We start from the raw sequence: 17,149 nt of genomic DNA, 5'->3' as shown, positions 1-17,149 counted from the left end.
TGCAGCCCTTATAGCTGTCCTATTAGATATGGATAGGGACTGGATTTGTTACTTGATTAGTACAGATTCCCAATGAGGAAACTGCCCCTACTGATACTGGGTGGCACCTTCTCTGCCATTTAGAATCTTAGAGGATCTATTTAAAAAACTGTTTAAAAAGTCATGGAAGAAATCATTTAAAATTTTCCTTAAACTTGTGTTTTTTAATAATTTTTCAGTCCTCACCAGAAAGCCAGCATAATACAATTACTCTTTCAACTGTGATCAAGAGAAGTAAACAACAGAGCTTGTTTGTGGCTGTTTTTATCTGCCCCTCCCTCAGCCCCTAAGGATGCTCAGCCTGGGGGATTTAATAAAGTATATAGCCTTCCCAGTCTAGATAGACAGATAGACAGACAGACAGATAGACTAGATAGACAGAGCATTTATTAAATGCTTCCTATGTGCCAGGCACTGTGGTAGAACTTTCAAATGTGATGCATGCTTCTCTTTTCATCATTTCTTGCCCTGGAATGGATGAGGGGATGGCTCACAGCATCACTGCCATTTAGAAGTGTGACCCTATGATTTTTTCTAACATGTTTCTCTAGAAATCTTGTCATCTAATGTGTTACAGGGTCCACTGACACTCTGGCAGACTACTCTATGGCTTTGTAGCTTAGTTAGAAGCTTTATTTTCTTTTCTGTGCTTTAATATTATGTAAATGATCATGATTTAGCTGCATCGCTTATGGGTGTATGTCATGTGAATCAGCTGTGATTAATCGATCTTACATCTTCATAAAACAGATATAAACTTTGATCCAAGCGAATCAAAGACTCTGGCGAAAGATGGAGTTATTGTCAGCAGCTCTTTGGCCACATTTGCTTACATTAGAGGTAGGTCAATGAATCGAGGTTATCTCCAATGTGCTAATGGGTTTATCTAAGTCTTACTAACAAATGCACTGTTTCAAATTATAATATTAGAGTGTGAATAATTAAAGAAAAACACATTGTTTCCTTTGATCTTTCAGTCTTTTCTTCACAACCCTAAACCACAAACCAGTCAGAGATAAGTCAGAAAATGAACAGGGGGAACCAGCAGAAGAATACTATAATGAAATAACCCGTTTTAGGGGCAGTGGTCAACAGATTGTGTTCTACCCTTTAAAACAGTAGAAGGAGCTTGACATCTGTGGCACACTAACATTAAACTGAGGATGTATGTTAGGGATATTCAACCCCCCCTCACTATAGCTGGAAGTTGAAAGGTAAATTCATGAACCAAAGACACCATACCTTATTTCTTTAGCCCAGTGGCAGAATCATGCAATGCTAAGCTTGCTTCACTGTCTGAACCAACAATATTATTTCTTAGAGCTGCCACAGTTTTCCTTATTAAGCCTCTTCAAGTATTAGTCAGACTCAGCTCTTCTGAAATAGCAAGGGCCAGTAAATTTATAGCTTAGGGCAGTCTAGTGAATGAAAATTCTGTAACAGCACCCTCCCTGCTCACTTTTTAAATGACCACACTTTGGAGTTTTACACCAAGACATTTCCATAATGCCTGACTCTTTTCCTTAATTTTTAAAAATATAGTTTTTTTCATGACTAATGTGGAAATGTGTTTAATATTTATTTTTAATACACTATATAGCCTTCTTGGGGAGGGGGAAGGGAACAGAAGGAGAAAAAAATTTGGAACTCAAAATCTTGTAAAAGTGAATGTTGAAAATTATCTTTGCATGCAATTGGAAAAAACAAAATACTATTAAGTGGGGAAAAATATAGTTTGTTTTTTTAATATATTTTGCCATCACAACCGTCATTTCTGGGAGAAAAATTTGTGACAAAGAGTAACAGTTAAGCAAAAACCACCTAAATCAGTGACTGTCTGACTATATATGCCACATTCTGCCCTAATAGTCTTCTGCCTCTCTGCCATGAAGAGAGAGGTAATTTCTATTTAAAAATACGGAGCAAGATGGCGGAGTAGAAAGACGCACATACACTGGCTCTGAACCCACAGCCCATAGAATATCTGTAAAAAAGAACTCCCGGCGAATTCTGGAGCAGCAGAGGCCACAGAACGGTGGAGCGGAGGAGATTTCTGTTCCAGAGAGCCCTACAAACCTCTCGCAAAGGTCCTTTGCGCTGCGGACGTGGAGCCGAGCCCAGCCCTGCCCTGGCCGCATGGCATCGAGAGGAGCAGATCCGAGCGGGCTTCGGGGTCGGAATCTCCAGCAGCCATGCAGGTCCCTCCACCCACAGGCGACAGGGGTGAATGAGAGTCTTTTTGGGTGGCCAAGAGGGGAGTGGGGTGTCCCCGTTGCTCGGGCCCCCTCAGGAGGCAGCAGCAGAGCTCGGATCCATTGTTGAAGGTCTCCACATAAACCCCCTGAGGGAACTGAGTCCCATGTGGTGGCCCTGCCCCCACCTGAGCACCTGAACTTAATCTCACACTGAATAGCAGCCCCACCCCCACCCAAAGCCCTGAGGCTGGGAAGCAGCATTTGAATCTCAGACCCCCAAGTGCTGGCTGGGTGGATCTGGAGGCATGGTGGGGGTGGAAAGAAAACTCAGAAGTCAAGTCAGTGGCTGGGAAAATGCCCAGAAAAGGGAAAAAAAATAAGACTATGGAAGGTTACTTTCTTGGTGAACAGATATTTCCTCCCTTCCTTTTTGATGAGGAAGAACAATGCTTATCATCAGGGAAAGACACAGAAGTCAAGGCTTCTGTATCCCACACATCCAAAATAAATATACCATGGGCTCAGGCTATGGAAGAGCTCAAAAAGGATTTTGAAAATCAAGTCAGAGAGGTGGAGGAAAAACTGGGAAGAGAAATGAGAGATATGCAAGAAAAGTATGAAAAGGGGGTCCACACCTTGCTAAAGGAGACCCAAAAAAATGCTGAAGAAAATAAGACCTTGAAAAATAGGCTAACTCAGTTGGCAAAGGAGGTTCAAAAAGCCAATGAGGAGAAGAATGCTTTCAAAAGCAGAATTAGCCAAATGGAAAAGGAGGTTCAAAAGCTCACTGAAGAAAATAGTTCTTTCAGAATTAGAATGGAACAGATGGAGGCCAATGACTTTATGAGAAACCAAGAAATCACAAAACAAAACCAAAAGAATGAAAAAATGGAAGATAATGTGAACTATCTCATTGGAAAATCAACTGACCTGGAAAATAGATCCAGGAGAAACAATTTAAAAATTATGGGACTACCTGAAAGCCAGGATCAAAAAAAGGGCCTAGACATCATCTTTCATGAAATTATCAAGGAAAACTGCCCTGAGATTCTAGAACCAGAGGGCAAAAAAGTATTCAAGGATTCCACCAATCACCAGCTGAAAGAGATCCAAAAAGAGAAACTCCTAGGAACATTGTGGCCAAATTCCAGAGTTCCCTGGTCAAGGAGAAAATATTGCAAGCAGCTAGAAAGAACAACTCAAGTATTGTGGAAATACAATCAGGATAACACAAGACCTAGCAGCTTCTACATTAAGGGATCGAAGGGGATGGAATAGGATATTCCAGAAGTCAAAGGAACTAGGACTAAAACCAAGAATCACCTACCCAGCAAAACTGAGTATAATACTTCAGGGGAAAAAATGGTCTTTCAATGAAATTGGGGATTTTAAAGCATTCTTGATGAAAAGACCGGAGCTGAAATGAAAATTTTACTTTCCAACACAAGAATGAAGAGAAGCATGAAAAGGTGAACAGCAAAGAGAAGTCATAAGGGACTTACTAAAGTTGAACTGTTTACATTCCTACATGGAAAGACAATATTTGTAACTTGAAACTTTTCAGTATTTGGGTACTGGGTGGGATTACACACACACACATGCATACGCACACACACATACACATAGAGACAGAGTGCGCAGAATGAATTGAAGAGGATGGGATCATATCTTAAAAAAATGAAATCAAGCAGTGAGAGAGAAATATATTGGGAGGAGAAAGGGAGACATGGAATGGGGCAAATTATCTCTCATAAAAGAGGCAAGCAAAAGACTTATTAGTGGAGGGATAAAGAGGGGAGGCGAGAGAAAATCATGAAGTTTACTCTCATCACATTCCACTAAAGGAAGGAATAAAATGCACACTCATTTTGGTATGAAAACCTATCTTACAATACAGGAAAGTGGGGGATAAGGGGATAAGCAGGGTGGGGGGGATGATGGAAGGGAGGGCATGGGGAGGAGGGAGCAATTTGCGGTCGACACTCATGGGGAGGGACAGGATCAAAAGAGAGAATAGAAGTAATGGGGGACAGGATAGGATGGAGGGAAATATAGTTAGTCTTATACAACACGACTATTATGGAAGTCATTTGCAAAACTACATAGATTTGGCCTATATTGAATTGTTTGCCTTCCAAAGGGAAGGGGTGGGGAGGGAGGGAGGTAAAGAAGTTGGAACTCAAAGTTTTAGGAAGAACTGTCGAGTACTGTTCTTGCCACTAGGAAATAAGAAATACAGGTAAAGGGGTATAGAAAGTTATCTGGCCCTACAGGACAAAAGAGAAGATGGAGACAAGGGCAGAGAGGGATGATAGAAGAGAGAGCAGATTGGTGATGGGGGCAATTGGAATGCTTGGTGTTTTGGGGTGGGGGGAGGGGACAAAAGGGGAGAAAATTTGGAACCCAAAATTTTGTGAAAATGAATGTTAAAAGTTAAATAAAAAATAAATAAATAAAAAAAATAAAAATACAGAACACTTTGCAAATATGTGCCATCTTTCTGCAGGGTCATTCTGATCTTCTCTGTATCATTCATTTAATATATGTGTTGCTTTTAAGGCATGATTTTTAAATGTATTAGTTGTACCTCTCTAATTTAGCAGTATATTACATATACATATATACACATACACACACACACACACACATACACATGCTCACACATATACATATGAATTCAGGAGCTATCACCCTGAGCTCAATTTTTGTATGTCATTTGTCATTAATGTCTTGGTCATATTTTGACATTAATATTCAAAACAAATAGAGCTATGATTGTTCAGTCGTTTCAGTCACATCCAGTTCTTTGTGACCCCATTTGGGGTTTTCTTGGCAAAGATACTGAAGTAGTTTGTCATTTCCTTCTCCACCTCATTTTACAGATCAGGAAACTGAGGCAGGTAGGTTTAAATGATTTGCCCCCAGGGTCACATAGTTAGTAAGTGTTGGGGTCACATTTGAATGCAAGAAGATGAGTTCTAACTTCAGGCCTAGTGCTCTGTCCACAGTGCCACCTAGCCACCCAGAGCTATAATAATAAGGAACAAGACTTCTAAGGAGAAAAGGAAAGCTTTAATAAAATGATTCAATTATGGGAAATACTGCAACTAATCTTAGACTTCTAAGACTCCTTCAGTTTCATGTATTGTCATAAAAAATTGTGCATGATTTTTTCTCCTCTCCCCACTCCAGTTCCAAATCTTACTTATTCCCTCTCTTCCTGATAATTTTCAAGGTTACTTCCCATAATTATATAGAAATACTGCTATTTTTGCTTCTAAAATTTCAAAGTACTCTTTGTTGGAGCCATAACAAGGACAAGGTCATTGGGGTTTTGCCCAAGGATATCCAATTTGAAATCGTTCAGAAAACAGAATAGCAGTTGGAACCTAATTTGTAGGAATGATTAGTTAAAATAAAATCCCAGCGAGTGGCCTGGGGTGAAGCTGTTCCATTGCTGTAGCCTACTCCTGTGCCGCTCAACAGAGAGCCTACTTTGTGCAGGGACTCCTGGGTGCTGGCCCTTTGTGGTAGTTATTGCGGTTGCAGAATTTCCCAGCTCTGGCTCTGCTCTACAGTGTCCTTAGAAGAAAGGCACCATTGAAACCTTCTAAGCAGATAATGTAAATACGAAAAGCCTACTTTTCTTTACAACTTGGTGTGGAGTAATAAAATATGTAAGGTGGCCTTTTTGTGTGCTATCTATAGTTATAAAATATAGTTATAGTTACAAAACTTGCCACAAAGTTAACTGGATTTTGTTGTGGTGCAAGAAAATTGTCCTTAGTAAGCAAGGCACATTTATATTTTCAAATTCCAACCAAACATAAATACAGTATCATAGAGAGAAGAGACGAAGAAGAGGAGGAGAGACAGAGAGAGAAACATAGAGAGATTGCTTAATGCATCATGTAAGGTCTTAGCTACATTAATTCAACATGAAAAGCACAAAAGTGGGGGTCAGGTATCCGTAAGCCCTCGGACAGTTAGAGCCACTGAATGTCTTAGTGACCTTGAAAAGTTGCTTTACCTTTCTGTGGCTGTGTTTAAGTGCTGTGTTGTATGAGAAGAGAAGGTGTGGACTATGCATTGATCCACAGGGAACGCATTTCTGTCTCTTTATAAATGGGCTTCATTTAAAAAAATTTCTACCTAGTGAGCAGAATATCTTATTAGTCTCTGTCTCATAACCTCCTCAGCCAGACATTTTCTGCTGTATGGAGTAAAACTTCCTCCTTCTGATAGATAGTGAGCCATGGGGGTGTATGGGAGGTAGGGTAAGGTGAGAAGGAGTGCTGCTTTCAGATTCTGAAGACCTGAGTTCAAGTCCCAAAACCAACATCTGTGGGTTATGTGACCAGGAGCAAAACATTTAAGTTTCCTCATCTGTAAGATGGAGACGTGTCACACTTACACAGACTGCTTCACAAGCTGCGTATTAGGAAAGTACTTCATAAACCTTCAAGTACCAAATACTATGCAGATGTAAATTATTATGAAAGAAACGTGGTTTATTATGTAAGGGAGTTTTCCTCCTCGCCTCAGATGGTAGTCACACATGAAGGCTGAATGTGTAAACACGGTGTATATGTGAGATGCATGTAATCTCCTCTTTCCTCCACCATTGATCATGTTACAGAGGCTAGTGGACCTCTAGGAGACAGTGTACACCGCAAAGAATGAGGACGGAAATGGAAACAGAGATAATCACCAGAAAAACCAGGAGCTTCAAGAAGTAAAACCCTTTATAGAATACAAGAGCACCAGCTCTGGGGTCAAGAAGAAGCAGACCCTGGTAAGTCTAGCCAATCTACCCACCTGGTGGAGACGATCAACAGAAAGATCATGAGATCTCTGTGGACAGAGAAACTACTTCCAGGTTGTTCTAACAGCAAGGACCCTGACATACACAGGAGGGCCTGCTCTACAGGGTCTTAGGTCTGCTTTTAAAAGGAAAGCAACTTTTGGGGAGTCAACAATCTTGTTTAATCAAGCACTTAAATCATTCACTTAGTTCAGAGGAAAAATCAGCACCCTGAACTTCAGAGAAAATACAAACAGAGAAATAAGGACCAACAGACAGAGCTTCCGACTGTCTGACCATTACATACATACGTAGTCACCAGAGAGAGATGCACCAACATATGGATTTTCAAAGCTGGGCGAGGGGCTTCCTTGGCGGCTGAGCAGAGTCTCCTCTGGCCAAACAAACACTTCCAGTGAGTAAGCCCCAAAGTAAAACCTCTCCTCGGTATTTAGACTCTTTTCAGAGCTGGAGGGCAGGACCCTTTGACCCTGGGCCTCAGTAGAAATTAACCAAAGGCACTGAGGCCTGTTAATGAGCAGGAAAGATCTGTAACTCTCCCCCCACCCACCATTAACTCTAAATCACCATTACAGTTGTGTAGTTCCGGACCTGGGAGTTACTCTTTGCCATGTGCATATTCCACACCTGATAGATGATGATGCTCTTTGTGTGGGGGAAATGGTGCCTCAGGTTTAGGGGAGATAGCTTTATAATGCTGCTCTTGTTATGTTATCTGAGTAATGGCTTTTGATAAAAGCTCATGAATTCTGTTGAATGACTGTTGATGGGCTGCTGCCCAACACTGATTGGGGCTTCAGTCCCATAGCAACAGTGGCCAGCAAGAGAATGTAAGATCCTTGAAGGGAGAAAATGTTTTGTTTTTTAATCTTTCCTTATATCTCAAGTGCTTAGCACAGTGCCTGGAATAAAGAATTTGCTTTTAATAAATGCTTGCTGATTAATGGACTGAGAGAGAAGAAAGCCATGACCAGGTGACAAGACAGGAGACATTAGAATAGTCTAGTAGGTGTGTGTGTGGAGTGTACAGGGAGGATGAACACCTCTGCTATGAGTACTCTCTGAGTCCTTTTCAGGGCTGCTCATCTACCTTTGGTGTCCACTTGTCACCCAACTCTCACTTGTGGCTCCAAGAAGCCATAATACCTGGTAAAACTCTCTTGGCAGATGGGCTAAACCAGGTTGAGGGAAACACAGGTCCCAAGCCCATCAGTTAATTAGGCGGATGTCTACCCCCACCATCTGAAGACTTCCCCCAGCAGATGAGAACAATTTGTTCCAAGGACCGTGAAAATTGCTAAAGCAGGCATTGTGGAGCACTTAGGGCTTGGTCAGACATCAGAGATGACAAGGTCATTCACTGTATCCTTTTGAGCATCTTAACTTTTGTCCTGTTGCTGGATTTCAGTGACTCTGGAAGAGAGAGTGAGGCTGGCGATTTTGTGCAACTCTGCCTCACTTCAATCCAATTCATGTGAAAGTCAAGACATCAGCCATGATGTCATTGATCGTCTCCAAAAATGAAGGCCGAACACCAGGAGTCATCACTCTTAGAGTGGAATCCAAGATACCTGCAAATGAGAACAAGTTGGAAAGTAATTCAGTTATTACCAAAAGCAATTGTGTCTTTATTGAAGGACCTGGAACCAGGGTTCATAAACTCAAAAGAATGGGGCAAATTCAGGGCAAGTTCTTGGGAAGGACTTTGAGAACTGGGCAGCTGGCTCTCATATGTATAATGGAAGAGGATAGAGGAAGAAGGCAAAGAAAGGATGGAGCCATGAAAATAATTGAGGATGAGCAGGTGTTGAAGATAAACCGAGTGAATAGGATGAGTCAAGACAGCCATTGCCCTGCCGAGCCCAAAAGGCAGTGCAGCTACCTGGGAAGGAGAAGATCTACCAGCCCCATGTAAAAAGCATCTGTTCCATCCAATGACCTTTAATCAAGACTCTTGTTCCCTGGAATAAGGTAGTATGGCCAGAAAGATAGAGGAAAATGTTTAATAAACTGCTCTCTCCTTTGGCTGTTGAATCAACTCTCAAGTTGTTTTCCCAATGAGTGAAGAGGAGCATTCTCAAGAGAGTTTGACTTGACATTTGGTCGGTAAACACATTTTTATTCCTAGATATCATTTTAGATCAGAGTTTTACAGAAAACCCTGAAGCTTGCCAGTAGAAATAAGGTTAAGGAAGTGATTTGAAAGGGGAGTTCACTAGCACATTCAGTAAATGAATTAAAAAGCAATGAAGAAAAGCCTCTCTTATCTATCGACAGATTCACTTTATGGTAGATTATCTTCAGAAAACCTTTTATTCATATTTTGAAAACACTTGTTCAGCTTCATTACTTGCTTTTTATTTTAGACAATCATGTCTTTCTATTTACTGTGCATACGGGCTGCAGGGATGCTTTTAGAAATCTAAATACAAAAACTAAACCCTTTTCCTTTGGTGAGTTTCAGGGAGGAAAGCTATAATACTTCTAGTACCTTGAAACCATAGAAGAAGCCAGGCTTTCTGCCCCCAGCATTGTGGGGTCTGCCAGTTTTAATTGATTGGGTTCAGGTGAGGATATTAGCGAGCTTTTCTGCTTTTCCTCAATCCTTCTTTATAGTGTGACTGTTATTTTTTATGAAGCAAATTCCTTAGGTATTAGGCATATCTATTCTCAAGTATATTCATTATATGAATAGATATATTCATATATCAAATATATTCTCAAATACATTCAATCTTGAATTGGGATTTTTTTATGGGGCAGGGAGTGTTGTAATTCTTCCTCTGTGAAGAGAATATTTTGTCTATTTTTTTTTGCTTACTCTACTTAAAGACAATCCTGTTACCACAGAATTTTCCCCTTTCCCTCAAAGTTCTACCCCCTCCTATTTGTCACCACTTTCTCTGGCTTTGGAATTTTGCTTAATATTAATTCCTTTTTTTCTTTCTTCCTTTTATCTAGTTATCTAAGTCTTCCCTTCTTTTTTTCTCTCTCAGTTAAACCATAAGGTAAAACCTTCTTCCTCCCCTTCAACTTTTGTTAGTTTTTTTAAAAAATTTTCTACATTTTTCTAAAAAACCAGATTTCTTTCCCCTCGTCCTTTTTTAAATTAAATTTCTTCTCTTTCTGTTTATTCTAGCTTTTTGTTCTTTGATTCAAGATCTTCATGCTTATTTTATCTTTAGTTTCTGTGTTTTTTCATGGAATTAAGCTCCCTGTTTTAAACAGTTTCTGTGTTATTGTTTTGTAGATCTTAACCTCTTTACTCTTTTTTCTCCTCATTCTTAAAGATAGCAATTTCTGGAAGAGTTAGAGAATAATAAAAATATTGCTCCATGGAAGAAATTTCCTACGTTTCTGATTGTGCAGTTTGTGATGATTTCCCTTCTCTGGGTCTGTGACCTCCCACTCTTCTGGATGTCAGTGCCCCCCAGGAGCACTTTCCCCTCCTCCTGAAATAGGACACTGTCCATGAGGGCACAACACTCTTATAAACATAATGATCTTTCTAAGCACCAAATCTCTTTAGATTAACCCATTGTAAGATCCCCATCTTCCATTATAGAATATTTTTCTCCCACTCCATGGGAGCATTCTTCAGTGGGAACTCCTCCTTCCTTTGAATTGAGACTTTCTCCTTTATTTCCCTGTTTCAATACCTTCCTTTGCCCTCTCTGCCATGCTCCCATAGCCCCTCTTCTTGGGAGAACTACAAGTGTTATGTTCCCTTCATTTGTTTACCATTGACTTGATTAGCATACATCCCACATTACCCTCTCTTCTGCCTCCTCTCCCTGCTTTTATGTATCCTCCCAGTCTTCGATTTAGTCCCACTAGAAAACAAATACTCAAGTGTTAACAGTTTTAGTCCACAATGTTCCAGGCTTGTTTCTTCCCCTTAAGTACTTCCATTAAAGTGCCACTTTCAACCCTGTTTCCCTTACACTTTTAGAAAGAATCTCTTAATGGTCCCTCTCTTGTCATGTTGTTTTAAACTTCAAAGTAGAGAGGTACTGGACCCAGTTTGTACTGGCTTCCAAAACCTGATTGTTAAATTTTAGGGTTTAAATTAGGGTTTTTGGTAGGTTTGTTTTTGTTTTGATAATTCTTATTTTGGAGGGGGTCAAGAGGTTGTGAGGATTGGAGAAAATGTCTAGTCCTTCATCTTGTTGGTCATGTGGCTTAGTTCCTAAAACAGAAGTTCAGTAATTTATTGCAAAGCCATATATATAAATAAATGGATGGATAACTGATTTCATTGGTATAGGTAATTGAGTTGATTTTACTTTTGTCATACTGTCGAGATCTGAATGCGAGTTTACACCCACTTCCTATAAGTTTTGGCTCCCATGACCTATCAGGGCAAAATTCTGCACAATTCACTTTTCTTCTGGGAGGCTCCTATACTAACTGCTTCTGCCTAATTTCTCCAAAATGGGAAAGCCATACAAGTGGTAGAAAACCAAATAATGTTACTCATGTATTTTAAGTCATTCATTCAATGTTATTAACCTATAAGTGTAGTCTTACCAAATAAAGAGTGTCTTCCTTATATATTCCCCAGGATTAAAAAAAAAATGTGTACTGGTATGGAGAAGAAATATTGAAAATTGTTCAGTAGGTGAAAATTATTTCAGGAAGACAAGAATAAAGTATTTAAAGAACGTTGGCCTTGCTGCCTCCAGAAACAATTGTTTTACATGTGAATTAAGTAATCTGTCATTCCAGGAGGTATCTCTAGCATTGTCCATTTTCTCTTTGAGTTGAGGACATCAACTAAATGACTTATAGATAATCAATGACCAACTTCTATTTAAAAAAAAATATTCCTTAGTTCTTTCAATTATTTTTCTTTGAAATGCTATAGTCTCTGTATAAGTTGTTCTCCTGATTATTTACTCTACATCAGCACATATAAGACTTCTCAGAACTCTTTGAATCTCTCCCTTTCGTAATTTCTTATTATAGTATTTGAATGTTTGACAAAATTTTTATAATCTGGATAGTTTATATTTTTGCAAATATTTATCCACTTCATTTAAGTTATTTTGCTCTATGATGGGGCAAAGTGTTTTCTGATAGTTTTCCTTATTTCCAATTCATTTGTTGAATGTTTTATGTATAATGAAGTTTTCTTGGTTATCTCTTTTAATGATATCCATTTTTATTGTTGCTTTTTCTGTGATCATGATCGATGCCTCTACTCCAATGCCTCATTTTAAATCTGTGGGAATATTGGGGTTACATGTGTGTCTCTTGTAAACAACATATTATTTGATTCTACTTTCTAATCTATTCTACTGCATTTCTCCATTTTATTGGTAAGTCCATCCCATTCACATTCACTACTGTAATTGTTAATAATGTATTTAGCTACGTGTACTTTCTCTCCTTATACTTTTTCTTCATTTCCTCCTATTCTCTTCTTTACAAAGAAAAGAAGATGGAGAAAAAGAAGGAATCTGATAAATATTCGCCAGCTATAACTGAAGTCATCTTTTTCTACACTGTTATCCCCTCTCTCTTCACCAAGACCAGACAGAGATACCTGGATCTTACCCTGTTTTCTTTCCCTTTAATCAACCTTTTTGATCAACCCTCAGAAGTTGAGATTTGTTTTGTTTATGACTATTCCTTACTTTATTCTACAGTCTCTCTTAAGCCTCTCTCTCATCTCCTTGTCATTGCCTATCTGTCTATCTGTCTGCTGAGTTAAGTTTTTTTATACCAGACTGTGGTGTGTGTGCACGTGCGTGTGCATGCATGTGTGTGTGCACATGTGTGCGTGCATGTGCCTGCGCACATCATACATGCACATATGTAAGTGGGGAATTTCTTTTGTTCTAATCTCTTTTGTCCGGTTCAAGTAAGACTGAGCTTTGTGTGATACTCATTCCTTTACCTTTTCTTCCATATATGTATATCTGTGAGATTTTTTTTTTCAGTTCTTGCCACTCACAAAGTTGTATCTCCATGGGCTGTTTTTTCAATTCTCCCCTACCATGTTCTTTTTTCTCTCCCTTTTACTTCCTCTCTTAATACCAACAAAAAAAGAGCATTGCCATACCTAGGCTCTATTTTTTTTTTCATTTAAATAGCTTTGTGCCCCTAGAAAACCTTAACATTCTGCAGGAACACTTGTCTTCTCTCACTCACTTAGAATGTAAACACTTCATCATAGTTAGCCCCCTTTAATTACTCAAACATTATTCCCTTCCTAGGTATCTCTTGAGTCCTTCAGTTGCTTTTCAGCATTTTTATTCAGCTCTGTGCTTGAAAGTTCTCTTGTATTAATAATACATTTTTCTCCTATTCTAGGGATTATACTTACTTTTTTAAGGTATGTTATTATTTTTTCTAAATCCTTATCTTGCCTTTTAGAATATCCTGTTCTTAGAGTTTCATTCCATTGTGGTGGTAGCTGCCAAGTCTTGTGTATTTGGGAACTCCTTTTGTTGGTTTGTATCATGTATTCTTTGACTTGGAAGCTTGAGATTTGGTCTGTGACATTCTTAGGTATTTTTAGGTTGATTTTCTTTGAAGGAGGTATTAGTGGAGTCATTTTTCACTTTTCTCTTGTTCTGACAGACGTAGGCAGTTTTCTTACATGATTTTTCAAAATATGGCGTCCGTATTTTTGTCTAGTCATAGTTTTCAGAGAATATGATGATTCTTAACTTATCTTGACTTTTTCTCCCTGATCAATTATTTTGATAGTTAGACACTTTACATTTTCTACTATTTCTTTCAGTCACATTATCTTGTTCTAATATTTGTAGTTATCTCATGGAATCATTGAGTTCTGCTTTCTTCAATCTATTTTTCAACAAGTTCATTGCTTGGGTAAAGTTCACCACCTTCCGTTCTATACTATTTATTCTTCTTCCATTTTTTCCTCCTGAACTCAAATTTCATTTTATTATTTTTGCTTCAATTCTTCCAACTACTCTCGCAGTTCCTGTGGCCAAGAAATTTTTGTTCTAAGGCTCTGCTTGTGATCATTGTGGCATTACTTTCTTCTTACCCCTTGGCCTTTCTTATGTTATGGTATTTCTTCGTTGTGTTCCATGGTTTGTTTGTTTGTTTTTGGTTTACACATGTTTTCATCCTCAGTTCTTGGGCTTGGGCCAGTTCCCTTTCTCCTTCCCTCAGCACCTCTGTTGATTTGAATAAACAGTTGTTGTTCCTCTCTACCATTCTCCCTCAGTCTTTGGCATCTGTTTCAGTGTCCTGGTAATCTGCTGTACATGTTATTTTCTCTTTGCAAGATACCTAGTTGGGAGCTCTTTCTGTCCCATGCTGTGACCTCTTCTAAAAGCTAACTGTATTTACTGAATGGTTTTTAATGGGGACATGCCCCTGTGTGGGCTCATTAGCCCATGGAGATCCAACTTTGTGAGTTGGGGGAATTAGCTCAGAGCGTACATCACACTGGAGATGGCAGAGACTATAGCTGCCCATTAAAGTCTCACAGCAGGGAGTACAGGGCATCAACCTGTCCAGAAGAGATACTGCATACTGCAGCAAAGAAATGTGCCCTGCTTAGTCTGATAGCAACTGGCCCCTTGTGAGACTCAGACAATTGACTTATTTGATGGGAACTTAAGGAAGATAGTGTGTCAGCTTTATGACTCAGACTCCTCTGGTATTATTTGCCTAATAAGGCCTAATCTGGCAGTCAAACAGGAGAAGAACCTGCCTGGTCTCAACTGCCTGAAGGCAGAGCGATCTTCCTGTTCCATCCTGGCAGCAACCAAGCTGGATGAGGTGCCAGCTCAGCAGCTAAGTGACTGCTTGACTTAGCCCCAGGAGCATGTTGACCCATCCAGCTCCTGTGCCTCAAACCCAGTTAAGGCCCTCATCCAGTAAAGATTCTGTGAGGAGCTACCTCAGCCTAGCAGTGAAACAGCTTAGCTATCACCAATTTCAGTGCACCCCCTTCACAATGAACTTCATGAGGAATCCCCAGAGAGAGGCTATCAAGACCCTGCTTTTCCTGAGTTATGAAATGCCTTGCCCATAGGAATTCCCTGCCATATTTAAGTTTGTTCTCTCTTCCCCTTGTGAATTCTGTGTATGGGAGAGTGCATCCCAGGATTTAGGGGAAACTGCTTAATCAACTACTTTTCTTACTTTGATATTTGAATAGATGTCTTTTTTTAAAAGCTAATTGTATCTGCTGGCTGATTTCTGAAGGGAAGTGCCCCTAGGTGGGCTCGTTGGCTTGTCATGGTGGTAGGTTAGCCACCCACAAGGGTACTCTACATTTTAAGGTCACAGTTGCCCCATTGGAGATGCAACTTTGTGAGTTGGGGGAGTTAGCTCAGAATGGGTATCACACTGCCTTAGTGACAGGGTTAAGGTTATGTTATTAGAGGCAATTGGCAGGTATGTGGCACAGTGGATAGAGTGCCAACCCCGGAGTCAGGAGGACATGAGTTCAAATCCAGCCTTAGCCTTGTGTGACCCTGGACAAGTTAGTTAACCTTGTTTGTTTCCATTTCCTCATCTGTAAAATGAGCTGGAGAAGGAAATAGCAAACCACTCCAGGATCTTTGCCATTGAAAACTCTCAGTTGGGGTCATGCAGAGTCAGACGTGATTTATTGACTACACAACAAGATTAGAAGTAACTATGGCTGTAATAAACATATTTCAGCCTAATAACAGAATGATAAAAACTTTGACAACAAAGAATTGAATATGACGGTTTTAGACTTTGGTAAGTTTAATTTCCATCACCTAAATGACTAGCGAGAATAAGAAATTTACCAATTCTCAGAAATTTTTGTGTTATGTATTTTGTGTGTGTGTGTGTGCATGCATTTGGGGGGGTGTGCATGTGTGTGTGCATGTGGGGGGTGTGCATGTGTGTGCATGTGTATGTGCATGTTTAAACCATCCACTCACTCTTTCAGGAAGTGCACAACAAACAGAACCAGAGTGCTTTACTATTCTTCTATAATACACTTTCCTGTGAAGATCTGGTGGTAAAAGATGAAGACATCTGGATTATCGTCTCAGGACTCCCATAGCCAGCTGTGTGCCCCAGAACAATTCCCCTCACCTCTGTTTTTGAATCTCTGAAGTTAGGGGTTCAGACTAGGATTACTTAAATAAACAGATGTGCAACTGTGTGTTTTAAAGACTCAAGTTATTCATGCTATTTCTGCACATCACTTTTTTCTGAATGGCCAAGATCTTCACCTGTTTTTCTCTTTTCTTTCCTCAGCTCACCCTGAAAGAGCGGCTCTGCTGTTTGTGTCCAGTGTTTGCATTGGTCTAATTATCACCCTCTTTGCTGTGGTGATTAGAGTGTCGTGCACCAAAGACTTCCAGAAACTAAACCAGAAGAAGAAACTCTTAGAGCCAGAAATTGACAAGGCAGAGGAGGACGGTGAGGACGAGGAAGAGGAAGATTCTTCAGACTCAGACTTTCCAGATGAAATGACAGGATTTTTCCGGACTTCTTACCCAGTCTATAGTTCTGCAGAAGCTGCCGAGATGGCAGAAAGGATAGAGCGCAGAGATCAGATCATTCAGGAGATATGGATGAACAGTGGTTTGGATACCTCTTCTCCAAGAAATATGGATCAGTATTATTGAAAACCAAATATGGACCGAGGACTATGTGGATGAGGGTGGAGGGAGGATCACCAGGGTGAGAAGGGTGAGATTTCAAAATCCTCCTTAAGGTTTTTTTGTCAATTATACCTTCTGTGAAGGCAAATTTGCAACAATACCGAATATTAGTGAAATGGAAAAAAAAGATAATAAAAAGGAATGATTTTCATTATTTGGTACCATGAAGCACATTCCAGAATAAAGGATAAGGGGGAAAGAATTCCTTAATTGTGCTTACTTAAACACGGAAGCTCCTGAAACATCGTTACATCTTTAAAAAAATGAAGAAAGCAGGACAGTAAATAGGAACTCAGATAATGTGTTTGCCAGCATTAGATTTTATGCTTCTCTTTCATCTAATTCTATTTTAACTCGTGTACTTTTAACAGAACATCAAGTTATAGTTCTTCCCAGAACCCTAGCAGGAATGATACCAAGTAACTCAATTACAAAAGGTCCGAGTAAAC

The 17,149-nt window shown here is 39.7% G+C and overlaps 1 protein-coding gene and 1 pseudogene across 7 annotated transcripts in view; one reads left to right on the top strand and one right to left on the bottom strand.

The window, feature by feature from the left end:
• Positions 1 to 16,902, top strand: part of EVA1C (eva-1 homolog C) — a 127,568-nt gene extending 110,666 nt beyond the window's left edge. For 6 of the 7 annotated variants that reach the window (XM_072615091.1, XM_072615085.1, XM_072615086.1 and 3 more), the window contains 2 exons: positions 790 to 879; positions 16,291 to 16,902. In XM_072615091.1, the coding sequence (XP_072471192.1) occupies positions 790 to 879; positions 16,291 to 16,664 (464 nt within the window). In that variant the 3' untranslated portion in view covers positions 16,665 to 16,902. The remainder of the gene's footprint in view (positions 1 to 789; positions 880 to 16,290) is intronic. The other variant, XM_072615089.1, reaches the window with a different exon arrangement.
• LOC140509362 (U6 spliceosomal RNA) lies at positions 4,698 to 4,795 on the bottom strand (annotated as a pseudogene).
• Positions 16,903 to 17,149: the final 247 nt, after the last annotated feature.

This window comes from Notamacropus eugenii, chromosome 5 (genome assembly GCF_028372415.1).
Source record: "Notamacropus eugenii isolate mMacEug1 chromosome 5, mMacEug1.pri_v2, whole genome shotgun sequence".
Classification (NCBI taxonomy): Eukaryota; Metazoa; Chordata; class Mammalia; order Diprotodontia; family Macropodidae; genus Notamacropus; species Notamacropus eugenii.
This window is presented reverse-complemented; position numbering and strand designations above follow the sequence as displayed.